This window comes from Tamandua tetradactyla, chromosome 11, assembly GCF_023851605.1.
Source record: "Tamandua tetradactyla isolate mTamTet1 chromosome 11, mTamTet1.pri, whole genome shotgun sequence".
NCBI lineage: Eukaryota > Metazoa > Chordata > Mammalia > Pilosa > Myrmecophagidae > Tamandua > Tamandua tetradactyla.
Window position 1 is genome coordinate 8,147,680 of NC_135337.1, and position 18,666 is coordinate 8,166,345.

General features: G+C 34.9%; 1 protein-coding gene across 5 annotated transcripts in view; it reads right to left on the bottom strand.

Moving 5' to 3' along the window:
• MAGI3 (membrane associated guanylate kinase, WW and PDZ domain containing 3) overlaps positions 1-18,666 on the bottom strand; it is a 321,693-nt gene that overhangs the window by 48,475 nt on the left and 254,552 nt on the right. For all 5 annotated transcript variants that reach the window (XM_077119815.1, XM_077119814.1, XM_077119816.1 and 2 more), the window contains 2 exons: positions 4,878-4,935; positions 581-675 (listed from right to left, as the gene is read on the bottom strand). In XM_077119815.1, coding sequence (XP_076975930.1) covers positions 581-675; positions 4,878-4,935 — 153 coding nt within the window. The remainder of the gene's footprint in view (positions 1-580; positions 676-4,877; positions 4,936-18,666) is intronic.

Genomic DNA, 18,666 nt, shown 5'->3' on the forward strand with positions numbered 1-18,666 from the left:
ACAAAACATTGTTTAACTTAATGTTTTTAGATGGTTTAAACTTCTCTGTCAAATCTATTTTTACAACTTTATTGACATATAACCCACATACTATTTAAGGTATATAATTATGTTTCTTAGTATATGCAAAGTTGTACAACCAGCATCACTACATAATTTTATACCATTTTCTTCACCCCAAAAAGAACCCCTCATATACAGACATTAGATTTAAGCAATTAACTTTTAAGCTCATAATGAATTAAAGATCCAATATTGGACTATCCTTAAATATGAGAAAACAATCCAATCTTCACAACATCAGAATAACTCTTCAACCCCATAGAAAAGCTACCCAACCCCTACTACTTACAATTTCATATTTTCTATATAAGCAGCATGAGAAAAATCTTAGTGTGCTCAAAATGTTCAGATGTGCTTATTAAGATTATTTATATCTTTACAGTGACAAAAAGCTAGACATTCTTTGTTGAATTTCAAAGCCCCAGCAATAAAAAATCTAATCAAACTCACTTTCATGATTTCAGCATATAAACTTCACAAGTTATTCTTAGAAGAAAAGACTGAGAAAAAGTTATACCTGGTTTTGAGGGCCCAAGATCAACCTGTCCTAACTGCTTTTTCCTTTTGGCTTCCTCCACTGGATTCTCAAATTGAGTTTTCTGATTAAGGTGACTGTAAAATATGGAAAAATATGCATTTCAAATTAAGATGGAAGAATCACATTTTTAAAAATGTAGAGACACCATTCCATCACCACAGAGTAAAGAACAAATATGTGTCTTCAGTCTACGGAACACAGAGAACCTGACAGCAATTTTAGCAACTAAAGAAGGACCCAAAGAAGATGCTTAAAAGTAAAAGCTGCTGAAGCTTATGGTATTACTATTTACTAAAGCTTCACTGTAAACCTACTCATATTGCCAATAACAGTTTTCAAAACTATAGTAGAAACCCTTTTTTATGATGCAGTCAGAACTGGCAATAATTGGTCAGCTAATTTTTTAAGAAGTCAGTTAAAAGTGGGAGTTTCAAAATTTAAATTTCCCCCAAATGAAGCAAGACTGTAAAGATACTTTTGAAAATATGTAAGTTCAGAGTCCTTCTAGAATTTTATTGTTCTTTTCCAACTGGCACAAACATCAATTCAGCAGCAACTTTTTTAGTGGCCGCTCTTATCAAATTATATCATAGATTTGTATAATATAGTCAAATTTCTTCATAATTATTATATTACAAATGAATTATATAATTATAACATAAGCTCAACTGCATTTACAATTTGGGAACAATCACAACAGACTACTGGAAATATACAATTCTGCAAGGAGAGGCAGAAATGCATGGTGAAACCAGCCATTAATATTCTGACTAGCTATTAATATTCAGTATGCCACGGCAGTCACATGTTCTTTAGAGGGACAGAGCATTAGTTACTCCAGCTTGCCAGCTAAGTGGCAGCTAGCTAAGAATGAACTATCATACAAGTTTAAGACCACAGAGATACCTAATACAGAAGCAAGGGGTATCATATTCTAACACTGCCACTGTACAATATATGTCAGCTACATGAGACGTGACTCCCAGTGAAATCCATTTTAACAAAAAGTGATATAAATGGATACCAGTGATTAAACATCAAATCATGAGAGTTTCAGAATAGGATTGTCTTTTGATAGGCCCAATATTACCACAATCTGCAGAAAATAGTTATATAATTCAGATACCAACTTTAAAGTTTCTGAACATTAATGGTGGTAGTGGAGGATGGGCAGGAGGGATAAAAAACAACAACAAACCTTCACAACAAGGAATGTTCACTTTCTCCATTGTTTGTGCTTCTAGTGCAACAGATGCTCTAAATATGGCTAGTTCTACGTGAGATTCTGTGGGTTCTAGTTTCACTAAAACTCGGGTATGCTTCTGTTTATTACAAGGGGGCACCTTATCCACTGAGTTAATTGTATAACCCTTTGTGAAAATTAAAATCTTCAGTGCTAAAATGAGGTACCAGTTCTAAAAATTTATTAGATACTGACATTTTACATAGTCTTTTTTAAAAAAAAAAAAAGAAATAGAAACTTGAGACTCAGAGAAGAATAAACCTGTTCAGAAAGAACTCTGGTTCACCTTGACGTCATCAACTAGAACGACTCACTTTGCCACCCAGGTTTTATAACACACAATGTATAATTTGTATTTATGCGCTTTATGGTGTTGTGAGAAGAGGGTAGAAACATGAAAGTGAGTAATCCCTTCCCTAAAAATTCTATGGTGAAAGAATATGTTTTAGTGAAAAGAGTAGTTGAATCTATTATCTTAGATTATCTAGATTAAAAGGTCACCCCCACCATCTCTCAAAATACCAAAGAAATAAAGACACTCTCCTTTTCCTTTAGTTACCCACAATGTTATAAATAGTGTAATAGATTTTGATTTACATATAATTAGCTATGGGAGCATAGCTAGTTGGAGAGAAGAATATTATAAATTAGTTATCAGAAAAATTAAACAAGAGTAGCAAATAAGCATGAATTTTAGAAACTCATGCATACATATATAATTTGGAATATCATCTTTATGAAAAGTTTGCGTATAGTATCTGGATTTTAAAAATTCACCTCATCAAACAACATAATTATTCTGTCATGAAGAGTCTGAGATACTAAGGCAAATACGTACTTAGACTTTTTTCATCCAAATGTACCAAGGCAGCTAATGTAACACAATCAAGAAAACATTTCCAGGGTGGGCCATGGTGGCTCAATGGCAAGAATGCTTGCCTGCCACGCCAGAGGACCCAGGTTTGATTCCCGGTGCCTACCCATGTGAAAAAAAAAAAAAAAAACATTTCTAGAAATATAAACATCCTTATGAAAGGCCTAACATTATATTTTTGTAGCACTTTTATTTTCAAGAATAAGTTTATCTGTTTCAGAATCTCATGCTCTGAAATAAATACTCACAAAGAAAAACTGCCATTGCAGTTGGTGTTACTACTACAAGGCTCCTGCCAAGAGTAATCACAGTGCCATCTGTTTTGACAAATTAAAAGCGCCAAAGAGTAGCCATTCAAGTAACAGCTCCTTATCTCCAACAGTAAACTCACTACAGATTACTGTGGTTGAGACTCAGAACCTACTGAATCTGGGAATCAAGCCACATTCCACAGCTCAGCTGACTCCATAATAACGTGCACCTTGCCTGCAGCCCGCTCTTTCTTAATCGAATAAATTACCCTTCTGTAAAATGAGTTTGTTCTGGGAACAATCACACAAAATCATGTTACTGCTGCAGTTGTTGTTTCTAATTCAGGCTGTTTCATGGACTTCCATGACAACTTGGGAGCAGGTCACTTCAGGATTTGCCCTAAACCTGCTACAATATTGTATCTTTGCTTAATGGGAACTAGATCATTCAGCCCAAGATCTTACAATAGGCAAAGGACTTTCACCTCTCAACCATGTATTCAAATTCTCTTGGAATGGATAATAAAAGAATGAGACTAATTATCTCAGAAATGCACAGCAGGGCCAATGGCAAATAATAGCTGATTGAAGCCCAATTTAAATAGGCTAAACTAGCAGTGGAAGGAAAGAATCCTACAACCCACAAAACCTTTTCAGTTGGACTTCAAATATTCCTTTGACTTGAAAAATGGCTGTTTTTTCCTTTATTTTTGCTAAACTTTGCTTTGGAAAAATAAAACAAAAAGCTGCTATACTCTTTTATGTCACAGTATCAGGAAGATATTAAATAACACAAAGGAAATAAACAATAGCATGGCCTTTCAAAGGACCCAAAATACTGAAACTATGAAGTTATACACTTTAGGATCAAACTAAATGAATTGTTTTCTTAGAGTGCAGGCTAGATTTTTAGAAGTTATTCCAAAAGTCTGTCTAACCATAGTGACTTAAGTAACAACCTATACATTAGAATAAAGATTAGCGTTACAACAGGAGTCAGAGATACTTTAGGAATAATTATCAAGAAATGGCCTTGGTTTATGCCAATAAGGCATAAAAATTAATAATCATAAAACATCAAAAATTAATATATAATCATCAAAGTACAAGATTCCCATACTTGCTGTTTTTTCCAGGTTATAACATTATTTGCTTTGCTACCTAGCAGTAGTTTCAGACTCCTATTTTACAGGTAAATGGTAGTGTTTCTGATGAAGTTCTCTGCCTGGTAGTACACACCTCAGACCCACAGCCTGAGATCAAAATTCTATCTGTGGCATCTGGAATGAAACAATCCCAATAGTCATAGCAATGTAGCAATTAGATAAATGAAGAAAGGGGAAAGGAAAATTAGATGTTGATATTAGCCTAATTTTTCTGCTTGAAAACTGTGGTGAAGCTTTATTTCTAATGTTTGATGCTCTACTCTGATATATAAAATTTAACCAAAACAGTTACTTAACAAGCAGCTTTTATTACCCAAAAGAATCCTAAGTTTTCTCTGATTAACTCCTTAAAAGAGAGAACACATTTAATCATATACTTCAAAATTTTGGATCATTATGGTATAATGCCCTTAAAGTCTTTTTATTGCTTTCAGAACCAGAGAGTTGTAGTGTAGGAAGTGACCTTACTGGTTCATCAAGTCCAGTGCCTTCTTTACAAAGCTTCCATCTCCTACCTTCTTCTGGGCAACTTCCCTCTGACTTCTCCGTGTTAATATCAAAGGCAACTTCTGGGAAACCAGGGTCAGTGTAGTAAATGAGCACTGCCCCTACCTTCTCATTTCCTTAGTTGAAAAACTTGAAAGGTAGATTACAAAAGCAGCAAACCCTTTATTCAGTACTCCCTAAAACTGTATGCTGAAAGAAACATTTGGGAGACTATTAACTGAGGTAACAAACTTACTCAACATAGTATGTCCCATACTGAGGGTCCTCTATTTTCTCCCAGCCATAAGGAAGTTCTGTAAATAAAGAAAAGACTGAGTGAAATGCCAGATTCAAAACAGACAGAAAAAAATTTATTATCAGTTGAATTGAAGTGGCTTTGATTTCATTATACTAATATTTGGGAGATAGACAGATGAGAGCTCACTTTCAAAAAACAAACACAGTTGAAGTCTGAATGGCTTTTTCAACAGCCAGTAAGTGTCACAGCAAGTAATAAGAACAAAAGTTGATATTAAACTCAAATGTCTTTATCTGAATCACAAACCACAGATGCTAATATGTAAAAAATTATCTGGTATATTTCATTTAAAAAGCTTGATAAAGCTGAAATGAGGCACACTTGCCCTATAGTCAAGTACCAGAAGAAACTCTTGTTAATTTTTTCACTATTATACATAAGACTTGTCAATTATTTCTGTTATTACATTCTGAACCACTTCTCAAAGGCAAGTCCTCCCTCAGATTTTTATCACTGAAAGTGGGCACTCTAGAAAGTACCTGCTGTCCCATACATAAACTTGATCAGAGCCATCTGAAGGGAAACTTATTCAACCACCACAGTGCCTTATATAAATCTGTATTTGTGGATGGAAACAAAGGAGTGCCTTAGGTAGCATTATATAATACTGTTTATTCCAAGTAACTGACTAATAAAATATACTCAGAAAAACTGAAGGTAGTTGAATTTCTGATGGTTTTTTAAAAGAAAAAAGAAAAATGTTGTCCTTTCCAACATAAGCTGATCTTGCCAAGAAAGAATCCTCTCTCCCTCCCCTATTGGCTGCATTTCTTTATAAAGTTAAGGTTCCTGAAGAACCATCTTATTAGTGAGACATGAACTAAGTTGGCAGGAATGTTTTCTAGCAAGTGGTTCTAATGCTACCAGTTATTAACACAAGCCCAGCAAGAAAGAATTTTTTAAAAACCCACAATTGTATATTATGATGTCCCATATTTTCATTTTCAAATTCTTTTAGAGTGTTTTTTAATAAAATAAATACTTTAATGCATATTTAATTAACACTTCCTAAAAGCACTAGAAGATATACAAAGGAAAAGACCTCACAGAGAAAAAGGTGGCAGCAGCAATAGCAAAATTATTTCTATATTAATAAAAAGAAAAGGCAAAATATTTAAAGCATCTGCACAATAATTTTCAAGATGTGAGACCAGATAGTAATTTCCTATTACTTATCACACAGTGTGATTGATTGACCTTGACCATCTCAGTGGAAACAACGTACTTCTTTTCCTGTGGAGTGCTCAGTACCATGCTGGAACTGTAATTTAAAAAAGGAAAAACCCTTTGCAGGGTTTCATTCCATTCTAGAACTGTTCAAGTCCTGAGTCAACTATGCCCTATTATCAGGGGACCCCTGAGCTTTTAGAGTGTATTTTTTTACTATGTTGAAATACACAAACGTAGATACCAAATGTTATGGACACCAATAGGCTTAGAAAATATGAAAGGACACTAATTTAGTCTTTATATATCAACTTTATAAGTAAAAATTCCATTATAATGAACTCAACACACCGCACAAACTGTTGTCTTCTAATAAAAATTATTCTACATTGGGAATAAAAAGAGAATAGATGACTAGTCCCTTGATGAAAAGCTCTGAGTAATCCCTATCCCTTTTCTCCAGCATAATATTCTGCTGGTACATGTTGACTGGTGGTTTCAAAGTTTGGTGAATTTTTGTGGTTTTCCTTTGAAGGATCTGGTTAGAACATCTGAAGTAGAAGAGATGAGAACAGTTGAAAAGTAGCTACTATGCGGGAACAGAACAAAACAAGAAATGCTGAGATAGACTTCCGTTTACTTTGATCTTCTACACCTATCCAGCAGACAATGGGCAATAAAATAGGTATATTTTATTTTATGACCAAGCAACTGTTACACAGATAAGAGTATTTATTAGATTATATCTGTGAAAAATGTGCTACAACACTATTATCAAAGCATTATCATTATGGATCTTCTAAAAAGATATTTCTTTCCCTAATAGAAATTTCCTTGAAATAATATGGGAACTGGATGGTGCTAAGTTAAGGATGAATTCTACAGTTCTACCACAGGTGGATTTATGCTTTGTCTTTAGAGAAGTTTAGGAAAAAAAAAAAGGAACTATATAGAGCTATAAGAAAAAAGTTCTTTTGATATCTCAAAAAAAAAAATCACAAAAATAGATGCCATAGATGCTGGTTTAAATCTGTCTTCTACCTCAGAAAAGCCTATGTTCTTTTAATGCATCCCGGCGGGCACAGAACTATTATGGGTGGGATTGTTACATGGAGATATGAGCCAGCCTATTCAAGGTGAGTCTTAATTCCCTTGCTGGAAAAAGGCAGAGACATTTTGGAGAGAGCTCAGAGAGGCTAAGAGAGAAACGTCCAGAGACATTTTGGAGAGAAGGACCAGCAGATGTCACCGTGTACCTTCCCATGTGACAAAGGAACCCTGGATGCCAGCAGCCTTTCTGGAAAGAAGGTATCTTCCTCTTGATGCCTTAATATGGATATTTTCATGGCCTTTGAACTGTAAATTTGTAATCTAATAAATCCCCTTTATAAAAGCCAATCCATTTCTGGTGTATTGCATTCTGGCAATTTGAGCAAACTGAAATACCATGATACTTGATAAGGATAAACGATCAATGTTAATATATTTCAGTGTTAACTTGGAAGTTGACTCAGCATTTTAGTTAGCATTTACATCAATTAGATACAGATAAGATACAGCTGTTTCTTTAGGCGAGCAAACAAAATGTGGTCATTTATCTTCTGGATAACTTGTAATCATTTTAAGCCTTACCACATCATTAGTCAGTTTTTTGTACGACAGATTAATGCAAATAAAGAAAATGGTTTTTATTTGCCTATTCAAAATGAACATAATAAAAACAAGACTAAAATACTCAGCAATTTTCTATACTCTTCAGTGGATTAATTCATTTACCAATTTCCTTCCTTTCTTCCTTCACCTCTATCTGAATGTAGAAATGAAAATTTTAAACACAACAATTATTGACTTTAAGAAGCTGAACACCTCGGCAGGAAGATGAAAATGTAAACAATGTAATGAGGCTAAACAGAAGCTGTTTTAGTGTAGAGGAGTGACACCTTTGGTAAGAGTTTCTGGTTAGAGGAACCATCAGGAAAGCCTTCTAAAAGAAGGTGATGTTTGAGTTTAAAGTTTGAGAGAAAGTCCAAGGATGAGCTGGGACTGGGGAGAGGGAGCTGATACCAGACAGACCAAGGGATGTGTGCAAAGGCACTGAGGTGCTAAGAATGCCTGCCTGGTATTTTCAGTAATTACAAATAATTTGCTGTGGTTGGAATGAAAGTTATATGGAAAGAGAAATGAACACACGCCAAATAACAACCTGTCTGGAAGGCAATGTTAAGGAGTTCGACCTTTATTGTGATGATAATGGGACTGAATAAGTGGGGCTGCAACATGATTAAATTTATATTTGAGAAAAATTATAGGCAACAATAATACCTGATGGAATGGATGGAGGAGAATAAAAGCATACAAATACGAAAAACATCTGAATAGTCTAGGTAAGAAATTATGAAAACTGAAACTGAAACTTCCACTACTACTAAGGTAGTGGAAGTGGAGAGAAAAGGTAGATAACAGAGACAAAAAAGTAAAGATCATAGAGATAAGGACTTAAGAATAACATGAGGATTGAAGGAGGAAGGAGAAGATGGGACTAAGACAATTTCTAGGTTCTGGATCCTCTAGCAAAAAGAACACATTATCAAACACTTATTGAATACTTATGAAAACTGCAATGGAAATAGAAAAAGAGGAATTCATTTGGCTTTAGAGGAATTTAAGAGACAGAAAATATGTGCAGAGTACTTAGTAAAGTGCCTAGCATCAATGGTAGGTTTTTAAAAATTAAAACTGAAGAACTTGGCAGTTAACTGCAATGAGGAGGTAAGGGTGAGGAAGAAGACGGGGATGAGAACCAGTGTTTGGCTCAGGTAACTGGGAGGATGTAGTATCACTGTTAAGGGCAAGAAGAGCAAGTAGACAGTACAGTTTGAGAAGTGTGCCAGTCTGAAAGTATTATGCAACCTCAGAAAAGCCATGTTTTAATCCTGATCCAATCTTGTGGAGTAGTCGTTTCTTTTAATCCTGATTCAACATTGTTGGTGGAAACTCTTGATTAGATTATCTCCACGGAGATGTGGCGTGCCCAATTGTGGGTGTGACCTTTTGATTAGATGGAGGGATGACTCCATCCATTCCAGGTGGGGCTTGATTAGTTTACTGGAGTTCCATAAAAGAGGAAACATTTTGGAGACAGCTGACAGAGAGCAGAGCTGACAGAAACGTCACAGACCAGAGTCAACACAGATGCTGATAATTGGAGAAGAGAGACACAGATGCTTGGAACCCAGCAGACGTTACTATGAGATGTCAAGCAAGCTAGAACCTGGAGAGAGCCAAGGGAAGCCAGGAGATGAAAGCCAGCTCCAGAGAAGCAAAGTGAGGCACCCCTCACCAACAGGAACAGAGGCTGAAAGCAAAAGACCCCAGGAGCAAGGGACCAGCAGATGCCAGCCACATGAATTCCCATCTGACAGAGGTGTTCTGGACCCATCAGCCTTCCTTGAAAGAAGGTATCTTTACCTAGATGCCTTAGTTTGGACATTTTTTATAGACTTAGAACTGTAAATGTATAACTTATTAAATTCTCCTTTTTAAAAGCTGTTCCAGTTTTTGGTATATCACATTCCAGCAGCTTATAAATTAATACAGGAAGTGTTACAGTTGAGGGTCTTGTGAAACAACCTGGTAGAGACATCTAATAAGCTCTTGGAAATACGAATCTGGTACTTAAGAGATAAATATGTGAAGATGATAAAGAATTGGGAGACATTAAGAGAGGAGTTATAGTTAAAGCGATGGCAGTGGACAACATAACCTAGATAAGTTGTGAATAGAAGGTGGAGAGCGGAATCCTAGGAGCACCAACATTTAAGGAGCAGGTAGAAAAAGCAAGAACCATCAGAAGGGATAGTGTCAGATAGATGAAGAGTACTAGTCAGCTCAAGGGAGTCAGAGCTAAAGGTAAGGGCTAAAAGGAGTCCATCGGATTTGGCAAACAGGGAGTCATTGGTAACTTTAAGAAAAGCTGTTCCTCTTCACTAGAAAGGAGAGGGGCAAAAGTTAGACTATTTGTAGTACACTGAAGAGGAAAATAGGAGGTAAAGAAGTAGAGTCCTTGAGAAGGGATAACTTTTTTTTTTTAAACATGATTGTGAAAAACAGTGAGCATTATGGGGAGATATAAAAAATATTTACTTTCAAGACAGAAAAGACTTACTCATCTTTTCTTTTGTTAGGAGCCAAAACACTCCTACAAAAAGCTGATTCAAAGACAAAACTAATTCTGGCACATCAAGTAGTTAGTTGGTTCTAAACACTTGAATTTATCCTTCTTTCTTTCCTCTCCCCAAAATGGAATTTTTCTTATTTAATAGTATGAGTTACAATTGATTTCTTATTGTGGAGCTCTATTCAGCTGATTTTCTTTTATCGTTCTCTAAGCTCTATATGACATCAACATTCAATACATTTTAAGCTGTCTTTAGTAAAAATTTTATCTTTCTTTCAGTAAAATGGATTCTGATCCCATATTTTTTAAGGTAATTATTTAACCAAAACACTATTTTATTTGAATAGAAGAATAATATACATTAATTAAGCCTTCAGATACAGTGTAGAGACACAGCTGAGTTCTGAATATCAGAACACTAGGGAGGAAAGGGCAAGTTTTAGAAATTTTAAGGCCTTTCTGGAAGATCTTAAACATTCAACAGATGGTAAATAATATCTAACCTTCAAAAACCTTTAAAAATATTATTAAAAGACAACCTATAGAATAATGGAAACCTTTATCTGATAAAGGTTTTAATATCCAGAATATATAAAGAAATCCTACAATTCAGTAACAAAAAGACAAGGAACCCAATTAAAAAATGGGCCAAAGACAGAACAGACATTTCTCCAAAGAAGATATACAAATGGTCAATAAGCATATGACAAGTGCTCAACACCATTAGCCATTAAGGGAATGCAAATCAAAACCACAATGAGATACCATTTCATGACTATGTGAATGAATGTTACCAGAAAAATAGAAAACAAGTGTTAGTGAGGATGTGGAGCAATAAGAACCCTTGTACATTGTTGATGGGAATGTAAAATGGTGCAGCCACTGAGGAAAACAGTTTGTGATTTCTCAGAAAGTTAAGTATAAAATTACCAAGTGGCCCAGCAAATTCACTGCTAGGTATATACCCCAAAGAATTGAAAGCAGGAACTCAAACACGTATTTACATACCAATGTTCACAAGGATATTATTCACAATTGCTAAAAGGTGAAAGCAACCCAAGTGTCCATCAACTGATGAATGGATAAAGAAAATGTGATATATACATACAATGAAACATTATTCAGTCATAAAAAGGAATCAAGTTTTGATACACACTACAACATGAATGAATCTTGAAGACAACCTGTTGAGTAAAATAAGCCAGACACAAAAGCACAAGTATTGTATGATCTTACTGATATGAAATAATTAGAATATAGAAATTAAAGAGCCAGAAACTAGAATAGCAGTTACCAGGGGCCAGTGTAGGAGTGGGATATAGGGAGTTAATGCTTAAATTAGTACAGAGTTTCTATTTCAGGTGATGGAGAAATTTTGGTAATTGACAGTGGTGATGGTGGCACAACATTGTAAATTATCTAACACCACTAAAATGTATATTTGAATGTGACTAAAATGATAAATTTTAAGTTATATTTCTGTTATCAGAATAAAAATTGAAAAAATCATAGAGCAGTAAAGCATAAAAAGTGAACCCGAATGTAAAATGTAGATATAGTTAATAACATAATTATAATAATATTGTTTCATCAATTGTAACAAAGGTACCAACACTAATGCAAAATGTTAACAATAGGGAAAACTTTGGGAACTCTGTACTTTCTGCATCATTTTTTGCAAACCTACAACTGCACTAAAAATTTAAAAATATATATATTGTTAGCTTCTTTCGAGCATCACTCTATGCAAAACACTGTGGAGAATACCAGTAAGTGCTGGACATAACTATCCTGGATATATCCTGACTGGGGATCACAGGGAGGAGGGGACAAAGTGTACAGTGAAAGTGGTAACGGTTAGCTGAGCATAAAACAAATAGGCTAAGGTTCTAAATTGTGGTCTCCTCACCACATAAGCGCAGACAACGTTAGAAAGACCAGCCCAGTTGTGGGGACAGAGAGTAGTTCTTATATTGAAAGATTTTGAGCATTCTTGGAGGACTGAATGCAATTTTGCTCCCTCTATTTTTAAAAAGATATAATTAGGATGACTATAATATACTGTCTACTTTTGAGAGTACAAAAAGGATATCATTTATTATTATGCTGGGACAACAGGAATTCCAGGCAAACCAAGACATATTGTCACTCTTAATGTAAAGAACATAAGAGAGACATGCCATTTCCAACTTCTCAAGTTTCCACAAAGGAGGAAAAATGGCAGAAACATTTCCAGCTCTTCTGAGTCCCCTTACTTTCTTCCCAAAAGAAGAAAGAATGTTTTATATGACTGGTGAGTGTAGGAGAATGAACTGAATATGCTTGGCTCATGGACTCTTGGATTCTGTTTCAGATCTGCCGACCTGCCTGGAGAAAGGGAGCATTCTGACCTGTTCTCCACCATGCCTGCCTTGTATTAAACAGCTAGGTTAAAGACTTGATGCTTCAATCTGTCCTCTGTAGGAGTAAAATATCAGCAAGCACACACAGATTCAGAGTTCAAGACCTGTTCACTAACCAGCTGGCATTCTGAATTATGTGTCAGCCTCCTGTTTTATTTCTCTACTGACTCCACACTAGTGAAGGAAGAGAGTCCTATTATTTTTTCTATCCGCCCCCAACACTTTATACAGATTAAAACTATATCCAAGAAGGGTAGCCAAACTAAAATGGGGAATATAGTAGCCTCTAATCTTAGTCATTCAATCATCTGTAAAACATTTAGGTCTCCACTGGAGGCAAACACAGGTGAGTAAGACAAAGTCACTGCTCTTAAGGAGGAAGGTTATCTAGTTACAATGCAGCCTAAATGACACAATAGAGATCTGCCATGGAGCACAGAGGACAGAAGACATAATTCTGACAGGAAGAGAATAACAGAGTAGACTATAAGAAATTAACTTTAGATTTGAGTTTAGAAGGATAAGTAGGCATGAGCCAGGTGGTCACCGGAAACAAAGTGGGTTCCTGTTGGAAGAAATAGGCATAAGGCAAAGGAATGTGAAAATAAATTAGATTTAGAGAAATGAAAATACTTTGTAAAAGAAATACAGAGTATGCTTTAATTAATACTCACCAAGGAGTCTGTACTTGATTCTGTTGACACTGGGGAACTAATATAGGTATCTAAGCAAGGGAGAGTTAAGGAGGCAGTTATATTTTAGAGAGATAAATTTGAGGTATTTGGCAATGTCTCAAATTCTTTTGATCATGTAGCTTCATCATTTGCTGACTTCTACCACCACAGATGAGTTTTGCCTGTTCTTAGGCTTTAAACAGTAGAAAAATAGAGTAAAAAATCTGAACATATATCCCCAAGATAGATACATTTATTTTTAAATATGTATGGACTACTCAAATTATTTATGCAATAGAGCATACACAAAGTAAAATTTTTTAAGATGATAAAGACTAAATTATCAGTTTTATCTCAACGTGACTGAAAAAAGTCCATGAGTATGAACTCATGTGTTCATATGAGTTCACTTTTATTGAAAAGTGTCAAACTCTGCCATTTTCTTACAGTTGGCTTGTGTGTACATATTTGTGTTTAATTGTCAGAAACATTGCAGAAAACTTTTTAAGTGACATCTCCATTTTATGTGAGTTAGTTTAGAAATGACATAAAATGGTCTATACATCCACTTAACTGGATGCAAGTAAACTGCAAATTTTAGTGTTCTTGACAAAAGAATAATAGTGCCATCTCATTCTTCCCTTACCACTCTGGCTAGTGTACATGATTCATGGAACAAGTAAAAAGAATGGCAGTGCCAGTCTGTACATAAAAGAGTAGTGAAGATAAATTTTTTTTTTCAATAATAACATTATGAAAAGTTCTAATATTTTCTCCCTATATGGCAATATATAGTTTAAACACTCCCTTTTTAAAAATTCTGTTTTGAATTTATTCTGTATGACATCTAGGCTGGGCAAAGCAAGCATGTGATAAATACTTTTTTTTTTCTCATTTTTGTGAAAAATAACATATATACAAAAAAAGCAATAAATTTCAAAGCACATTGCAACAAATAGTTGTAGAACAGATTTCAGAATTTGGTATGGGTTACAATTCCATAATTTTTAGTTTTTACTTCTAGCTGCTCTAAGATACTGGAGACTAAAAGAAATATCATTATAATGATTCAGCAATCACACTCACTGTTAAACCCTACGTTCTCTGTATAACGCCACCATTACCTTTGAGCTTTCTCCTACTCTTTAGAGGTATTTGGGCAATGCCCATTCTAATTTTTTCATGTTGGAAGGGGCTGTCAGTAATATGGGGTAGGGAGATGGAACTGGCTGATGTTCTGAAGAGGCTGGCCCCTCTAGGTTTCAGGACTTATCTGATCCAGGGACCCATCTGGAGGTTGTAGGTTTCTGGAAAGTTACCCTAGTGCATGGAACCCTTGCGGGTTCTTATATAATGCCCTAGGTGTTCTTTAGGATTGGCAGGAATAGTTTTGGTTGAGGTTTGTCAAACTATGATAAGTAGCAATGCCTAACTGATGCTTGCATAGGACTGATACCTTGTCATACTTCTTTCCCCCTTTTGGTCAGGATGGCCTTGTTGCTTCCATGGGCCATGGCCAGTGAGCACCCCATTTTGAAGACTACTGGCATAAAGTATATATTAGAAGGGGAGAAATAAGTGGAGGGAGAAAGACCAAGAAAAATTCAGAGGTAGTGATTAGAGAAATGGAGAAGATATAAAATAAAAGAAAAAGTATGGATAGATAGAGAATAGATGGATAGATAACTATATGAAAGGTAAATAGAGTGAATTACAATTAATGTAGTATCTTAGTGGTGGGCATATGTGTATTCACTCTAAAATTCTCTCAATTTTTCTAAATGTCTGACATTTTTCATAAGGTAGTGGCAAAAATAGAAAAAAGACAAAGCAATAGGGCTTGGAAACTATATAAGGAATAGAGAAAGAAGGGAGGAAGAGGTAAACATGATTCCTAGGACTTTTGCTCCAGATGATTAGGAGGATGGTACTAGGATAGAAAGAGGAAAAGAGGTGACTTTAAGAGACAGATGCTATATTTAGTTTTAAATGTCTATTTGAAGTGCTAGTAGTAAATACCCAATGTAGTAGGAAATAGAGAAATAGAATTCAGAGCAGAGGACAATATTAGAGATTAAGATAAGGGGGCCAGATGCAGCAAAATGGTAGTTGAAGCTATCAAGAAAAAATACACATACAAGGGAAAACAGGAAAAGGGAGAGAATCTAATCCAAACAATTAGAGGGCAGGAAAAGTAGTAGAGACAAGCAAGAGACGCCCAAGAAAACTAATACCATATTCACAATTTTTTAGCAAGTCAAATTTCACAGAATTAATACATTCTAATTTGCCTTCACAATGGCTGATTTTACCATAAGGAGAAACTTGGTGTTGAACCTTTATAGACAAGGGAAGTATGTTATAAAAAATATTTAAAAAATCATTTCTTGAGGTATAATTTACATTCAATAAAATACACACTCTTAAGTGCTCATTTCAATGAATTCTGGCAATTGCACATACCTCCACGAGCTAACCCATACAAGATGGAGAATATATCCATCGTTCCAGGGAATTATCCTGTGATCTTTTTTCCCTTTCCTTCTCATGCCCTCCCCACTCCAATCTCATTTTCTGATTTCTATCACCATACATGTGTTTTGCCAGTTATCAGACTTTAAATAATAAAAAATAGAGTATATATTCTTTTGTGTCTGGCTTCCTTTACTCAACAGGTTTCTGAGATTCATCCACGTCATGTGTTAACAACAGTTTTTTCTTTTTATTACTAAGTAGTACTAGATTACATGACTATACCACAAATTGTTCATTCGTTCTCCTGCTGCTGGATACTGAGATGCTTCCAGGTTTGAGCTTTATGAATAAGGTTGCCATAGGCATCATAGTACAAGTTTTTTTGAGAACATATGCCTTCATTTTTCTAGAGTCAATAGCTGGTAAGAATTTTTAAAACTTATCCAAAATATTCATATAATTTTACATCCCATTAGTAACATATAAAAGACCTAGCTGCTCTACAATTTCATCAATCTTTTGTATTTTGAGTATATTTTCTTTTAGTCTTTCTAGTGGTGTGAATGATATCTCACTAAAGTGAGTCATTTCTCTAACGACAAATGATAGTAAGCACTTTTTCATGTTCTTATTGGCTATTCTTTTATCTGCTTTTGTGGAGTATCTGTTCAAGTCCTTTTGCCCTTTTTGTAAAACAACTTTATTGAGATATAATTTACATACTATAATAATCAATTGTTTGAAGTGTACAATTTAATGATTTTTAGTAATTCACTGAGTTGTGCAGCCATCACCATAACACAGTTGTAGAACATTTCCATTACCCAAATAAGATTCCTAGTGCTTTTACAATTAATCTCTGTTCCCACTCTAATTTACTTTCTGTCTGTATAGATTTGCCTATAATGTCTAGTATTTTGTGTCTGGCTTCTTTCATTTGGCATGTTTTTCAGGTTCACCTGTATTACAGCATGTATTAGCACTTCGTTCCTTTTTATTGCTGCATAATGACACCTAGGAGTGGAATTGCTATGTCACATGGTAAATGGACAATTAACTTCTTAAGAATCTGCCAAACTGTGGATATTAAAAACTGATTCTAAATTTTATACGGAGAGAAAAAAAAAACCCAGAATACCCAACACACTACTGAAGAAGAAAACAAAGAGCACTGACAACACCCACTTCAAGACCTACTACAAAGTCAGAATGATCAAGACAGTGTGGTATTACCAGAAGAATAAACAAAGAGATTGATGGAACCGAGTGGACTGCCAAAAACCAGACCCAAACAAATAAAGTCAATTGGTCTTTGACAAAGGAGCAAAGGTAATCCAACAGAGAAAGGGCAGCCTCTTCAACAAATGGTGCTAAAACAAATGGACATTCACATGCAAAAAAATAAATTTTACACCTTTCACAAAAATTAACTCAGAATGGCTCACAGACCTAAATGTAAAATGCAAAACCATAAAACTTAATTTAAAATTTAGAACTTGTGTCCTCCAAAAGATACTTTTAAGAGGATGAAAAGCAAGCCACAGTCTGGAAGAAACATAAAGGACTTGCATCCAAAATATAAAAAGAATTCTTAAAATTCAACAATAAGAAAACAACCAAAGCAATGAAAAAATAAGCAAAAGACTTGACCAGGCACCTTGCTGAAGAAGATACATTGCTGGCAAATAAGCATACATGAAAAAGTGCTTTCAATGACATATGCTATTAGGGAACTGCAAACTAAAACAACAATGAGATGTCACTACACACTTATTACAACAGCTAAAATTAAAAAAAAAAAAATCCAACAATACCAAATGCTGGTGAAGATGTGAAACAGGAACTCTCATTCACTGCTGGTGGGACTGCAAAATGGTACAGCCACTTTGCCAATTCCTTACAAAGCTAAACATTTGCTCCTAGGTATTTACCCAAATGAGTTGAAAACTAGGTCCACATAAAAACCTATGCCTGAATGTCAACAGCAGCTTTATTTGTAATTGCCAAAACCTGGAATCACCCAAGATGTACTGCAATAAGTGCACAGATAAATAAACTGTGTTACATCCATACAATGGAATAGTATTCAATTATAAAAAGAAATGAGCTTCAAGTATGAAAAGATATAGCAAAACCTTAAATGCATATTGCTTAATGAAAGAAGCCAGTCTGTAAAAGCTACCATTTATATGATTCCAACTATAAGACATTCTAAAAAAAGGCAAAACTAGACAGACAGTAAAAAAATCAGATCACTCGTTGCTGGGAGCTTGGAGGAGAACGGAAAGGATGAATAGGTGGATATAGGGAACTTTTAGGGCAGTGACCCTATTCTGTATGGTACTGTAAAGGTGGATACATGACATGATACATTTATCAAACCCCACAGAATGACAGGACACAGTAAACCCTAATGTAAACAATGGACTTTAGTTAATAATAATGCAGCAACACTGGTTCATCAATTCCAACAAATATACCACATGACTCCAAGGGGTATATGGGAACTGGGAACTCGGTAGTATCTGCAATTTTCTTTAAACCTCACTCTGCTCTAAAAAAAAAAAGTGAAGTTTTTAAAAATTTCATCCTCCTATTGTTTGTTGCTAGAAAAATTCTTAATATTACAATCATGCTGATTATATATACACACATAGAAAGCCTCTTTAACTTATTTTTTATTAAAGAAATTGTAGGTTTACAGAAAAATCATGCAGAAAACAGAGTTCCCATATATTTTGCTTCACATACACAATTTTCCCTATTATTAATAGAATGCATTAGTGTCACCTTTGTTACAAGTGATGAAACAATATTATAATGATGAAACA